Source organism: Manis pentadactyla, chromosome 7, assembly GCF_030020395.1.
Source record: "Manis pentadactyla isolate mManPen7 chromosome 7, mManPen7.hap1, whole genome shotgun sequence".
Classification (NCBI taxonomy): domain Eukaryota; kingdom Metazoa; phylum Chordata; class Mammalia; order Pholidota; family Manidae; genus Manis; species Manis pentadactyla.
Genome location: NC_080025.1, coordinates 1720084 through 1735443, shown reverse-complemented (window position 1 = coordinate 1735443; position 15360 = coordinate 1720084). Strand labels below are relative to the sequence as shown.

The following is a 15360-nucleotide window of genomic DNA, read 5'->3' as shown; positions in this document are numbered from 1 at the left end:
TGTACTTCGATCTGTGGGATTAATGTTTTTAGTTGCTCATTGCATGGAAAGGCCACATAAGTGACGTACTATTTGCAGTTGTAACTGTGGTTACACGGAGGCCAATTAGAGCTACTAAGGGTCACAGAATAATGTTACTGTTACCTTGGGATTCCAAGTTAGGTTAGCTAAGAATTACCCTTTTCAACTTGCCCTTTTTACAAGTTTATCATTTCTACCCATATTCTCTGTCCATGTGGAAACGACCTTTTAAGAAATAGCAAAAAGACCATTTATACCTGAGAGATAACTTCAATCTACCAGATTAAAGATCCAGAGTTCATTTTAAGACATTTTATATACTGATTATTTTATTAGGTAACTATGATCTCAAATATTTAATCAACTGTACACACTTTTATTTACCTTTAATTTTAGGGCATTTGGGGAAAAATATGTTACTTCTAGACTCAAAGTTTTACACTTTTTATTTGAAGGCCCTTTGGGGAAATTATGTGTTTATTTTTAATTAAGTCATTGGAAATCATAAAGCCTTGTATTTTTATACTACTCTTAAATCCTATTGGTACAAAATGACCTGAAAACTAATGTTCATTTGGTGCTAACTGTGTCGCTAGAACATGATGAGGAAGTTTCCAACTTCACTTCCTTGCATCTGACTTTCTTCTGCCTGAACTCTTTACCCACCGCTGTCCATGGGGCTCTCCATCCTGCCCCTTCCGTCCAATGTCCTCTTACCCCGAATCCCTCCATGGCCACTGTCTTCCTCGGCAAGCCCTTTCCAGGTTCTCTCCAAACCCTTGCTCTGCCCACTTGTAAAGCTGGTGTGTCTTCCTGACATTAGGTGTTCACGTGTTGATTTGCTGATTGCCTGATGAAGGCAAGTGCCTTAGTGTAGTTCTCCCCCACTGTGCCCGGATGCTGGCTGAACGCAGCGCCCAGCTCCACATCAGCATGTGACGCTGGGCCGTGTGCGGGATGACTCGCTCGCCCTCCCTTCAGTCCTGATGACAACCACAGCTGGGACTGCAGGTGTCATGTCGGTGGGATAAACTGAGAGGCTTCTGATGAAACTGAGCTGGGTTGGAGAACAGCAGCCCTTGGCCTTGGTGACACTCATGCTTCTCCACTTCGGTTGACCATGTGCATATAGACAAAATCTGTGGTTGATAAAAATGCTTTCTCCTAAAAGCAAACAAGAAGCAGACTAATGTAATTATTTTTTTAAAAAAAGCTTTAGATGTGGGTGCAGATACCCTATTAATTTAGTCAGAATATTTCTCTCTTCAGTTAATTGGATTAAGTAGTCATTATAGAACAGTAAAGATTCCTGGAACTGAATTTGCAAAAATAAATTATTACTTCATATTACATAAAATAAATTATGTGAAACAAATATGTTTTACACTTAATAAATATTCATTGATTATATAGATAAGTGGCCTATATTTGTATTCAAAATCAGCCTTCTTCTCCCTTTCTTCTTTCCCTTTTGCTATGTTTTATTTCCAATAATCATTTGGCAAATTCTCATTTTATTTTAAAAACATAGAAGATATAAATAAAGTTTGAGCTCATAGATCAGAACTCTATCACATGAGTAATATTAGCTGTACATTAGGTCACAGTTTTTACCAAAGAGCATTTATTAAGCATTATTAAGCATCTAAGTATACATTATTTCATATTAGATGTTATATTTTCAAAGATCTTTATAAGGGAGAAGGCCTCAATAGGAGTAGGAAGTGGTGTTCAACTATACTATGTGCAAACATGCACATACACATTTCGGAATATATTTAAACCTTGCCCGAAGAGCCTGCATGGCACTAGTATATTGTAATCACTTAATCACATTGGTCCATCAGACACTTTGCTGCCTGATTGAATACCTGAGTAGCACAAAAGCAGCTGTTTGGAAAGAAGCCCCCATCACCAAGGACACAGAGAAGTCGCTTAGTCTTAGGAGATTGGCTAGGATTTCTGTTTCTGCTGGTCTGAGAGGCTATATCCCATTCCTAGTGGGGAGGGAGGGAATAGCAAGAGTCCATGAGAGGAAGAGACAGGCGAGGTGCTAAGGCTTTGGGTTTCTGGCCTTCTGTCAGAGTGTAGTGTCATTCAAAATCCCTAGGCCATCAGTAGAGTCATCATCAATTATAGCACAGAAACAGCTGGCAGAGCAACACAGATGGGGATAAACCGATAGCCACCGTTCTCCTGTAGAGGGTCTGCATGCACCACCCAGTTCCGCCCCATCGTCCTTTCCACCAGTCTGGGGGCTGGCTCTTCCCACACTGTCCCCAGTGAATACCGCCTTAGGGCAGATGGGGAAGTGTCCCAGTGATCACCCACCCCAGGGCTCTGTGGCCTGTGGATACTCGCTTATTGGTACATTTCCACAGAGTGCCTAGTCTTGGCTCTGCTCTCATCTCTCAGGCTGTTCTGTGTTACTTCCTAGCTCTTATTCTTCCCCAAGATTGGATTTTTAAGAAACTTGGCATGTAGTGGACATGACAGAAATTTAACTTCAGTTACTTGAAGCTAATGTGAGGTATACAGTGTGAGAGGAAGTATGTGGCTTGCCCAACTGCCTTCACTCTGAAACTCACAGAAATCACAGTTTACTGTAACCCTTCCTGCTATAGAACCATGGAATAGAAAGAAACCCCAGGTAATAGGTTGTCTGCAAGTGATAGAGAAGGTAATGTCCAGTTTGTACCACAGCCACCACATGGATCTGGGTAATAATCATAGAAATTGTGGAAACTCAAGTTATATTGCTATTTGATTAAGACTGGGCACAGAATCATCACGCTCTGAGAAGCTGCCAGTGGAAAAATCTAAGATTATCTGTGATGAGAAGGAGAGCCTGATGCAAGGAAGCAGTGCCCAGCAGTCATATTGGTGTGATGGCGGGGGTCAGGGGACAGTGAAGATGCAGGTGAGGAGGGCACGAATGTTTAGACTGAGGTGTGAGCTAGTTGTCAATGCTTTCCTTAGAAGGAGGATTAGAATTAAATAACTAGAGATAGAGCATAGTATTTAAGGTTGTTACTTACATCTACTCAAAAATTACAGCCATTATTTATTAGGGAAGCTACCAAACACCAGGAATTGGTGTAATTGCCTACCTTTTAAAGTAAGTAAAGCAGAAAAATCCCCTCCCTGCTTATTCCCACCTATCTCATTTCAGCTGATTATTCTGATAACTTAATTAAAAGCATGGCTAAAGAAAAAAGTTAAAAATCAAGTTATTAGAAAAACATATTGCTAGAAATATATTTATAAGTAAAAAAAAACAAAGAATCTTTTATGAATCAATTTGACAGCATTTGGTTAAAAGTATCTCTCAGGGAACTGGCTTCATAACTGGCTCTATGTGAAACACAGCACTGTGTGTGCATGAGCACATGGAAAATATGCTTGTTTCCTATAAATATTTGCTAGCAGTTATCCCACTAAAAAATATAATCACTAAAAGTTGTATTTCCCCAAGCAGTGAGCAAGATGAATTTTGTGGGGAGCTGGTAACCAATTTTAATAGGTAAAGTTAGGAGGCAAGCTTCAAAGCAGACAACTGGGTCACAGGCCATTGATAGAGTGTCACACCAGGTGAACGTTCCAGCAGAATGACAGCTGGGGCTAATGACTGGATGAGAACCAGTTGTCAGTGGGGATGTGACAAATTAGTTCCTGACTGCACGAATTCTTCAGATGAGTTTGTTCAAAGTTTGTTATACTAGGAATGGCACTTTGATAATAGGAATTCAAAATTAAGTCAGCCAGGACTTCCTAACACTGCATTATGTTTACATCAACTTTTCAGTGTGAAATTTAACACAGTACGAACATGTAACACAAAAGCGTTAGAACTCAAAGTGTTATGATAATTTTCTTCTTAGACTTCCTTATGATAGTGTTAATATTAGAGTACTTTAGCAACATTTTACGTCTGAAGTTCATGATCCTCTCTTAGAACGTATTCCTAAAAACAGACTCATTAGAGGGTGAAATCTGAGTGTAGGGTATGTACAAGTGTGAGTGTGTGGCTCTCCTGTAGATGGCCTATTGAGTCATGATGCACCTACTGAGTTTTGAAAACTGCGTCATCTTTTATCCATCTTTATTTAAGAAATGCTTGTTTGGAAAGTAAATGCCAATATTTTTCAGGTTTATACTCATGTTTTTGTTCCATGATCAATGTATAGTAGATTCATTTTAGCTAACCATCTTCATAGTAAGTATTGAGCAACTGAAAAGTCATCTAACCATGTCACATTTTTATGTGTCAACAACTCTAGGCCTTGCATATGGTGCTGAAGATAAAACAGATAAGTAAGGGAAGGGAAGGATGCTGCTCCCGAGGTCAAGGAGTTCACAGCCTTGTAGGAAAGATCTGTAAATTAGTTATTGTGATAGTGTAAAGAAGTATGACTAGGAATAGGCATACTTTATATTATTACTGTGTCTTTATAAATGGGAAAGAAAAATATGCATTCCTGGGGCATTTAGGAATAGCTCAGTTAAATGGTGTCTCCACTCCTCTTGCAAGCTGGCCCTTGGAAGTCAGGGTGCTCTATTTGGTTTTGTAGCTGAATCTCCTAGAACAGCATCTGACCTGGAATGGATGTTCAGCCAACAAAAAGGCAAAGGATCATGGTCGTGATCAGGATTCACGCCTCAGTGGAAGACAGTCGGATCAGTTTTTGATATGTTATCTTAGGAAAATGAACCAGAGCTGCTTTTATTTTAGTTCTTACTTGGGAAATAGTTTCTTTTGCTCTTTTCTTAAACCCAGCTTAAATTATTAATGTTAAGACTGGAGTTCAGCTGACACTGGATTTCCAAAATATACCTGTTGATTTTGGGGAGAAAAAACAATTCATTTCTTAAAGAGGAAGGAGGTCAGCTGAAGTCTTTTATATCCCAACCTTAGTATATTTATTGTTTTATTCCATTTCTGTGATTTGCCTTGTCTTTCAGTTTTATGGTATTTTTCTTTTAGAGTCAGTATTTCTGTTTCCTTTCTTTAAACTGTCAACTGTATTTTAAGTTCCTGTTTGCACTGTGCTGTAAAGATATCACCACCATTTATTGTAGAATAGAATCCAAAGCTTGAAAGAGACTTTGGAGGCCATCTGCTCTGCCATCCTCATTTAAAGTGGACAAGACAAAGCCATGGGGTCAGAATTGTGTGCTTTTCACGCCGTCTGCTGCCTCCCTGTGTGGCCGAGTGAGCACACAGGCTCTGTTTGCGTCAAGGTGGGACTTGACATGGACTAAATCTGACATTGTCCGCAGCACTGTCATCAGTGGGTCGTTCTCTGAGTGGCATGCCTTGGGGACCATAGTTGACAGGGGAGCTCTAGTTCAACGCTGCAGATACCAAACAGAAGTCCTGAAGTCTGAGCGAAATTCACACACCAACTTGAGTTTAGGAACCACTTTTTATCATTATCGGTACATACCTAACTGGAATGTTTGTGTGCATATTGTATCTGCACCCACAGATGAAATGCTGTAGCAAGTAATTCCATCTCTGTGCATTTCTAGCTCGAACATGCGGATCAAATCTGCGTGGACCCAGTGGCGTCATCACTTCCCCTAATTACCCAGTTCAGTATGAAGACAACGCGCACTGTGTGTGGGTCATCACCACCATGGACCCAGACAAGGTAAGGCTTCCACCGTCGCTGAAGCTGACTCGGACAGCTATTTAACACAAAACCTGGTGAATGTCTTGTACCCTCACATTCCACTCTTTGAACTGATAAACTCATGCTGCGTTATGTGTCTATATATCTGCATTTATTGGAAAGCCAGTCTGAGGTTCAGGTATAAAATGAGTATTCTCAGTATGGTTGCCTTCCACTGGTCTTGAGGGTTCTGTTCATGGTTGACAGGTTTTTTGTTTGTTTATTCGTTTTCAGTCTTTTTGAGATATAATTGATGTATAACATTGTATTACTTTAAGATGTACATCATAATGATTTAATATGTGTGCCTACTGTGAAAAGATTACTACAGTAAGTTTAGCTAACATACATCATGTCACATACATATGAATTTTTTTCTTGTGTTAGAACTTTTAGGATGTAGTTCCTTAGCAGACTTCAAGTATACAGTGCAGTGACTGTACCATTCACTAGAATCACCATGCTGTGCATTATATTCCCAAAAATCATTTATCTTGTAACCGGAAGTTTGTACCTTTGACCACCTGGTCAGGGCAAATGTGGAAATTGTGAGTATGTCATTAGCCACTGAAACTTGGGACAGGCATGAAGAGAAGCCACACAGGGAAGGAGAGTTGTGTTGATGGCAGTTTCCTCAGGGTCAGTCAGAGGCTGGGCTGGGCCTCCACCAGCATGCAACTAACCTTTGTAACTAACAGTGCCTTATGAAGTGTTTTAAGATACTAAAGTCTTTTGTATGGAAGAAGTGGAAACCTATGGTATTCCTATAAGGCAGGCAGTGGCTCTGAGCTAAAACATCAGGGAATTTGACTGACAAATTGACAGGTTTAACTTGAGCTTAGTAGCACTGAAGGCCCAGGGGATGGCTTTTCTTTGCATCACACTATCCGGAGCCGTGGTAACACCCCTTCAGATCACAATAGCAGCTGTGACGCAGTTATGTTCGATGAAGTAATGAGGCACATCTGTCTCAGAAATGGAAGACCTTTTCTAGAATGTGCCTGGCAGGCTTCCCTCTAGGTCCAGTTGAGTCAAATGCCCTGGATGCAGCCCCCAGGGAGCCTGAGAAAAGAACTACCTGGAAGCCGAAAGGAAGGGCAGATGGTTATGGGTAGTGACCAGTCTCCCATCACATGGAGAAGTGTCAAAGAGAGCTCTTGATTGTCACCAGATTTGCTTTTTGTTTAAGATGTGCAACGGGTCCCACAGTCTTTAACAGATGCTGGCGGCTAAAATGCTTTAAAGCTCACAGGTATGTTCTTTGTTATTCTGAAGTTGAGTTTTGATCTTGGGTAAACTGCAGAATAACAAAGTAATGAATTCATGCATTTTGGATTTGTATATTTCTCCCATTTTAGAAGTGTCATTATTCTCTTTCATCTTTGTGTACATTTACATAGATTTTTATAAAGATTGTGTATAAAATTTGCTGATTCCAAACACTATAAACAATTAACAAGTTAAATTTCAGGAATACTGTGTTATATTGCTTCAGAAAATTCTTTGCCTTTGTTCATTTGCTTTCATGAAATGTTCAGAGAGGAAACAAGGCATTCCAGGTTGGCATACTTTGCACACACCAATACCCTTCCTCTTGAGCACCACTTAGACACCTGAAGGCATCTCAATTAAGCAGAATTACCATCCAAATTAAGCAACATTCATTGCCATTTAGTATAATTAGGTTTAATTTGATTCCTTGGGAGACATTCCAAATAAGGGGGTTTCCCGATTAAGCACATGGTGATGAAGGTATATTACATATTAAGCTTTAAGAAAAAAGAACTATTATATAAAGGTTTCCAGTAATTGGCTAGAAGCATTAAAGGAAAATTCTAGATAAGAAGTGAGTGTATCTCAATTTGAATGTTTGACTTGCTGTGCAAACATTCAAGAAGATAAAGTACAAAACTAAAATCAATTTCCAATGTTAAGTAGAGATTAGTTAGTAAACGCTTTTGTTGAAATAGTAATTCTTTCTTGATGATTTATGCTCTTTCCTGGCCTTCTTTCTGCTTGACTGTTGCATAACCAAGTGACGTGTCAGTTTATGCCGTGTTAATATAAAATTGCTCATGCAGAATAGTTACTGCAGGAAGCTCAGAGTGTCTTTTAGTAATGCATGTTATCATTTATAATTTTATATGAGGAATGTTGAATTAAAAGGAGCACTAGAAATCCATTAAATGTATATACATGTAATTCCCCTAGTCTGTGTATGAATATATTTATTCTAATATATATTAATATATATCATATAACTATGTATTATATATAAGAATATATAAGGGGAAAATATATTATCTAAAAGGTTCTAGGTGGAAAATTTTAAAGAAAAGATCCTCAAAAAGATTCAGTTTAGTGGAGAGGCAGATTCCTAATCACTCAACGACTGTGGTTCCTGCCATAGCAGTCAAATAGAAAATCAATAAAAATAAATACAGTATTAAATTATTTATTCATATATTTCATTGTAAACATTCAAAAATCTAGCTTTTCTCTGATAAAACTTTTGATGACTCATGATCAAAGTCTTCAGGAAGCAGAGGGGAAAAGATGGTGATATGAGAAGTGAGACAGAAACCTACCAAAATCACATAAATGATGAAAATACAGCAAACACAACTAATCCTGAAAAAGTGACCTGAAGACGGCAGAATAGACTGCCTACATCTGGAGAAAAGAAAATACCTCACAGAAAAGGGTAAAGTAGCAAAGCCACGAACCAGCAGGACGCAAGCCCTCCCCCAACCCCAGCCTGCAGGTGGGAGGCAGAAAAATGGCACCAGAGGGAGTAGAAGGCCAGGACTCCTGAACACCCCGCCCTGGAGATCTGCTCCGGGAGCACGAACCCACATTAAAAGGTGCTCTGGAGATTACTGGGGCTGGAAAGCAAAGACGGCCAGAATACTCGGAGGGACTGGGACTCCATCTGCTTGTGGAGAACTGGCTGCTCCATGACAAAAGGAAGGCAGGCATTTTGAAAGACTTCCAACAGCAAGAGGGCTACTAAAGGGGTAAAGATTACATAGAACTTGCTGCTCAGGAGAAAGGACAGGCGGATGAAATTGTCCCAGCAAACAGCCTGGAAAGTTGGGAACTTTCAGGAGCTTCAGACGCTTCATCTCCCTGGCTGGAAATGCAAAGCCAAGGCCCACCCACCACTGTGACACACAGCCTGCTACTCACTCTTCTCTGCCAGCACTGGCTTGCAAACCTATCGCCCCCACCATCACACCAGGCCAGCCAGAGAGTTTTCCTTCCTATGGCAGCTAGAGTGGCACAGCACAGAGGCTCCTCCCTGCACTCTCAGCCTACTGGCCCTGGCACTGGAGGCAGGCACTGCATCTGGGAAGCAGAAAAGAGTTATTTCCTTCCAGCAGGCACCAGTTCCACTGGTCTGCAACTCTTGCTGCAGGTACCAGGCAGCTCCAGAGAGTAGAGGTTCTGGGTGCTAGAGGATGCCTCCTATGCAAATGTATTATCTCACAAGAAACACTAAAAAAAAAAAGAGGAGACAGAGGAATTTTGTCCAAACAAAAATTTCAAGAAAAAAACTCCAGAAAGTGGGCTTGATATTACCAATATTGTGATAAAAGCATCAAAATAAAAGTCATTAACATGATCATGGAGCTACAGAAAAATATTCAAGATGTCAGGGAGGACTTCAAGAAAGAGAAACTTTGAAAAATACTCTGAAATGAAACATACAATGGAGGGATTTAAAAGTAGATTAGAAGAGGAAGAGGAGACGGTAAATGAAATTAGAGAACAGGAAAACAAAGACTGAGGAACAAAGAGAAAAAAGGATCTCTAGGAAGGAAAGAATATTGCGAGAACTGTGTGACCGATCCAAATGGAACAATATTTGCATTATATGGGTGCCAGAAGAAGAAGAGAGGAAAAGAGATAGAAAGTGTCTTTGAGTAAATAATTGTTGAAAACTTTCCTAATCTGAGATCTCCCAACACAAGAAACCCAGGAAGACAGCACCAAGACATATAATAATTACAATGGCAAAGATCAAGGACAAGGAGAGAGTATTGGGAGCAGCCAGAGACAGAAAAAAAGATCAAGTATAAGGGAAAGCCCATCAGGCTGTCAGCAGATTTCTCAGCAGAAACCTTACAGGCCAGAGGGAGTGGCATGATACATTTAATGCAATGAAACAGAAGGGACTCCAACCAAGAATACTCTATCTGGCAAGATTATCATTTAAATTTGAAGCAGGGATTAAACAATTTACAGATAAGCAAAAATTGAGGGAATTTGCCTCTCATAAACCATCCCTACAGTGTATCTTAAAGGGACTGCTGTAAATGGAAGTGCTCCGAAGGCTAAATAGCGGTCACCAGAGAAAATAAAACCACAGTAAAGGAAGTAAACCAAGTAATTACTAAGCAAGTACAAAATTAAATCAAGTACTCACAAAGTTAGTGGAGGGATATATGAAGAGTACAGAATAAGACACTTACTATATAAAGAGTGGAGGAGGAAGAAGAGTGGGAGGAAAAAAAAGAACCTTTAGATTGTGCTTGAAATAGCATAATCAAATTAAGATAGACTCTTAGATAGTAAGGAAGCTGCCCTTGAACCTTGGTAACCACAAATCTAAAGCCTGCAATGGCAATAAATGCATACCTATTGATAATCATCCTAAATGTAAATGGACTGAATATACCAGTCAAAAGACATAGAGTTACAGAACAGATAAAAAAGCAAGACCCACCTATATGCTGCCTACAAGAGACTCACTTCAAACCCAAAGACATACACAGATTAAAAGTGAAGGGATGAAAAAAGATATTTCATGCAAATATCAGGGAGAAAAAATCAGGAGTTGCAGTACTTATATCAGACAAAATAGATTCCAAAACAAAGAAAGTAACAGACAAAGAAGGCCATTACATAATAATAAAGGGGTCAGTCCAACAAGAGAATATAACCATTTTAAATATCCACCCAATATAGGAGCACCTAAATATGTGAAACAAATACTAACAGAATTAAAGGGGTAAATAGAATGCAATGCATTCATTTTAGAAGACTTCAACACAACACTCACTCCAAAGGACAGATCAACCAGACAGAAAATAAGTAAGGACACAGAGGCACTGAACAACACATTAGAACAGATGGACCTAACAGACATCTACAAAACACTCCACCCAAAGCAACAGGATACACATTCTTCTCAATAGTATGTGGAACATTTTCCAGAATAGATCACATACTAGGCCACAAAAAGAGTAGGGTATTGGGTTCTATCAGCTGCATCCTTAAACAGGTATTTAGATGGTGCCATTCTTGGTCATCACAAGCAGTGCTCAGCAGGCAGCTGTGTGCTCACTCCCTGGGCAGTTATTTCAGTAGGTTAAAGTCCAGCAATCAGATTATAGTACTAATGTATACATATTCATAAGTTTGATACTTAGTACATGTGCTAAAATTGCACTTACAAAAACTGCCACTGTGTATTGATAGAGATGCCTGTATTTCTACCACATTGAGAGCAAAGTTGAAACATGATGATGCTATTGTTCAGCCTCATTTGCTCGGTAATTCCATGAGGTTCGTGGGAAAAAGGACTTTACCAGAGATGCATTTTACATGGTGGCATAGGCCATCTGTCTCCCTCCAGCTGTGCCTTCCCTGGCGGCATGGACCAGCAATCCATCTCATGGTACCACTGCGTGTGCTCCTTATTCTCAGTCCTGCTCTTTGACTGTTGGGTCTTGAGTTTGCTGTGCTGTTCCAGGACTGTGTGCCTTTTCATACACCCCAAACCAAAACGGGGTGACAGGGTGAAAGTGAGATATTATAGAAGCAGTATTCGTCATTCTGGAGTAATGGCAGAAATTCTGTATTGTCATGCAAACCAGCAGGCTGACTAATGTGTTGTCCATATAATTTATTAAGTGAACCAAAACTCATTTGGGTCAGAGGGTAATGGTATTAATAATTAAGCTAGAAGGAGCCAAAATCTATGACTGTCCGAGGCAAACCAGCGCCTGTGCCACCCTCTTGAGGGACAAATGGAAAAAATCCACAGGCAGAGGAACCTGTGTTTTATTTTACTGTCTGCAATTGTGAAAAGATTACCTTCATATTCCAAGCATTTCAACTAAAGTCTGGAGGTCAAATCTCCCAAAATAGAAGAAAAAAATTCAAAACAGTAATGGATGTTTATGGCCAATTCATGACTTGCTCAGAGCCAAAATTAATCATTTTATCTTGTTTTTCAAGACAGTCTTTCATATGTTTGTTTTTTAATAGTACAGAACATAGTGGAACAGCTTAGGAATCTTAGATTTGAAGGAAATAAATTATTTAAATTAATCTTTTGCAAGCAAGCCTGTGTCTACAGCATCTTTGAATTTCCTGTTTCTTGCAAGGCAGATGGTATATAGTGAAGGCCAGTGACTGATTGTGAATAAATGTTTGTGATGACGACCAAACATGTTTTGTTCATATAACTGGGAGGCAGAGAATGGAGTGACACAAGTAAGGTATTTCTAAAACATATGTATATACCTAAGCCACCAATCCCACAAATCTATGTATTACCACAGTCCTAAAAATGGCCAGGTATATTGTACTAATATGTTTCCAGGTAAAACATTATTTTTGTAGAAATGTCTGTTACATGTACCACAAAAGGCACTTGTGCCACTATGAGGCTCGGTTGTGGATAGTGTTCTGCAAAAGTCCATTTCCCCATATTGCATTGATTTGCATTTGCTTTTCTGTGCTTTGGTGGTTCCCACCAGTTTGCAGATTCAAAAAGAATTTCCCCAAGGTCTGGGCTGTTCTGCTTGTCTTCACAATCTTTAAGTGATGCTTTGACATATGTATTTGAAAGACTGCAGTAATGACCTGCTAATTTTTATGGGTTTGCACTGAAGTGTGAAGCATGCTGATAGCTGTCAACAAGGGTGGGGGGAGGAAGCCACACTGAGTTTTACCCTCTGGCATCTCTCTGTGGTCAGAGGCTGAGCAGCTATACTGGAACTGAGTAATCTCCCAGGTAGAAGATGCACGTGTTCAGTGAGACCTTTCTGTAAAGGTGCTCACAGTGGAGAAGTGCAGGTATTACCATGTTCTTTAACAGGACACACACCCTGCTCTGGCTTCACTGTTTTGAGGCTTCCTTAAAATTAATGGAGGGATTTTGAATTTTTCTCTTTGTAAGAGGAATTTCTTGTTGTTGAGAAAAAGGCTTTTATTTTATTCAACGTGTTTTGCTAAAGGACTGAACCAATTATGTCATCTCACAGGATCACTTTTAAAGCCTAACATGACAGATAAGTATTCTTAATTAAATATTTCATGTTTATGAAATCCATTCAAGGCACTTAAGATTCTGAGTAGTTCCATGTGTTGGTGCTATTGGGGATTGTGAGGAATCTTCTGGAACAAGTGTATACATGGAGTAATGCAGATTTTAAAACGGCATAACTTTGTTAACTACGCTCATCTTACTTGATCTGTCCTTGGTCAAGATTAAAGTCACCAGTTCTAATATATTCTCCCACCCAATATTAAGACAATGATCCATTCAAACATTTGGTTTATGGAAGCCTTTTTAACATCACATTTGACTGATTTTCATGCTCTATACAGTTGCAGTATGATGAAAAATACATACTTCATGGGAAAATGGCACCAGTGTTGCATATCTTACAATGTATCTATAATATGTATAATTAAATTAATGAAAAATGCAGAGAAACGTCAATTATGACTGGTACATACTTGGAAAAAACTCACATTTGAATTAAATATTATCAGAAGCAAGTGTATATATACACACATATATATTTTAGGTTTATATGTAAAACAAGCATAGGATTCGTGAAAATGAGCTACACTTATGTCAGATATTCAGTGAACCAGGCTGTTAGTAAGCTTCTTTCTGTGTAGAAGTTTCAGAATGGACTCACATCTGCCACTTAAATCGTTAGACGCCCGCACTCCGCGTGCGCCTTCTTGCCTTGCCAGGGCTCGGCCTGCCCTTGGCAGCACACACGGAGATGGGCCGTTGCTTGTACTTGGCTGAGTCCCCAGGGATAGCCTTTGGGCTGTGACCTTCACTTACCACACCAGTCGTGCCCCTGTTATATGTCAGGAACGGAGTGGAAACTCTAGGTCTTCTGCATTGGACAATTTACCAGATCCTCCCACTTGGCTCTGGACCCCCAGCCCTGTGCCCTGCCCCTGTTCACCAGCACTGCTCACTTAAGTGTGCACGTTTTGCTCCTTCTGCACTTCACTGGCCCAGGCCCTTTCCACGGCTCCCTGCACTCCTCAGGTGCTTCTGAGAGCCCAGCCCTGTTCTGGCTTCTTTCCTGGCAGTGCTGCCCCTGCATGGAGTTCTGTGTTGCAGCAGAGGCCCTGCTGTCTCTCACAGGGTGTTCCTTCCCAGAAGCCAGGAGCCTGCCCAGGCTTGGTGTGGTACCAGACCACAGCTCACAGCATCGTCCCCTTCCCTCAGAGTCCAGTGCAGCTGAGCAGAAGATGCAGAGGAGGGTGCCTCACCTGCCACACAGCTCTGTGAGCTGCAGGGGAGATGCTGTTCTACCCTGTTCTGCCATTCCCCCAGCAGGTCTCCGAACACCCACCCGAGACGTTTGATGTGCCTCCTTGCCCTAGGCCCAGACAGCTCTGAAAACGTTCAGAATCTTCTTTGGTTTCTAACTTTCTGTTCAATGCAATAGTGTTGCCACTCAAGGTCAAACTGTCACCCCCAGAGGGATGCAGAAACTGGGCCAGTGGGTCGTGTGCTGACTGACAGGTGGCTGCTCATGCTCATACTGCAGCTCTGCTTGTCATTGTTGTGTTCTTTTTCTTGGTCTCCATAGTCCACACAATCTGAGGCTTGTCTCTATTTTATGAACGTAACCATTTTCTGTAGCATTGTCCAGAAGCTTTTCGCCATAGCGTCTTCCTGTGAAGCAAACAATGTGCTAACAACATTAGGGCTTTGTTTTTTGTTTTGTTTTTTGTTTTTTAACCAGAGAGGCAAAACCTTCTCTGAGGTCAGCAGTTGACAGACACCATCTGTATAGATGCCAGCGGTTATCTTTAAGACCTTATGTTGCCAGGCAGGAAAGTACACCATTAAGTGCATCTTGGCCTTTGCTGCTTTGAAGCACCTGTTCATAGCAGAAAACAGCCTCTTGAACTGTACCACCATTTTCATTTGTTAGACCTGTTGACCAGTGACTTGATGGAGAAGCTGTGTTTTCGTTTATTACAGAACCCTCCTCAGGGTCGGGACAAGGCCATCGTGTGCTGACTGACGCTGTCTGAGAGTAGAGCCATTCTAATTCTAGCTGCTCGTGTCGCATCTCTTCCTGGAACCCTCGGTGTGCCCTCCCTGTGATTTTTCACTCTGCTTTATTCAGCTTTCACCAACTGTTTGTCTTTTCTGGTCAATAAATCCTGCTGCTAAATAACTTGCTTCGTGCACCTTTGTACCAACAAGACTCCCCCACCCCCCTCAACAAAAGCTTTACTCTGTAAGATTCCCATAGCTATTCTGAAGAATCAGCACCTCTGCCTGTCAGGTGGCTGTGGCCTCAGCTTCGGGTCTCCCGTGCTGCCAAAGCCTGCATGTTGTTTGTAAGCTGCTTCCCACCCGCCGTGCACAGTGCCCCAGACA

At 40.8% G+C, this 15360-nt stretch overlaps 1 protein-coding gene across 1 annotated transcript in view; it reads left to right on the top strand.

The window, feature by feature from the left end:
- Nucleotides 1-15360, top strand: part of CSMD1 (CUB and Sushi multiple domains 1) — a 1485257-nt gene that overhangs the window by 1087165 nt on the left and 382732 nt on the right. The window contains exon 10 of the mRNA XM_036898253.2: nt 5554-5675. Within this exon, the coding sequence (XP_036754148.2) occupies nt 5554-5675 (122 nt within the window). The remainder of the gene's footprint in view (nt 1-5553; nt 5676-15360) is intronic.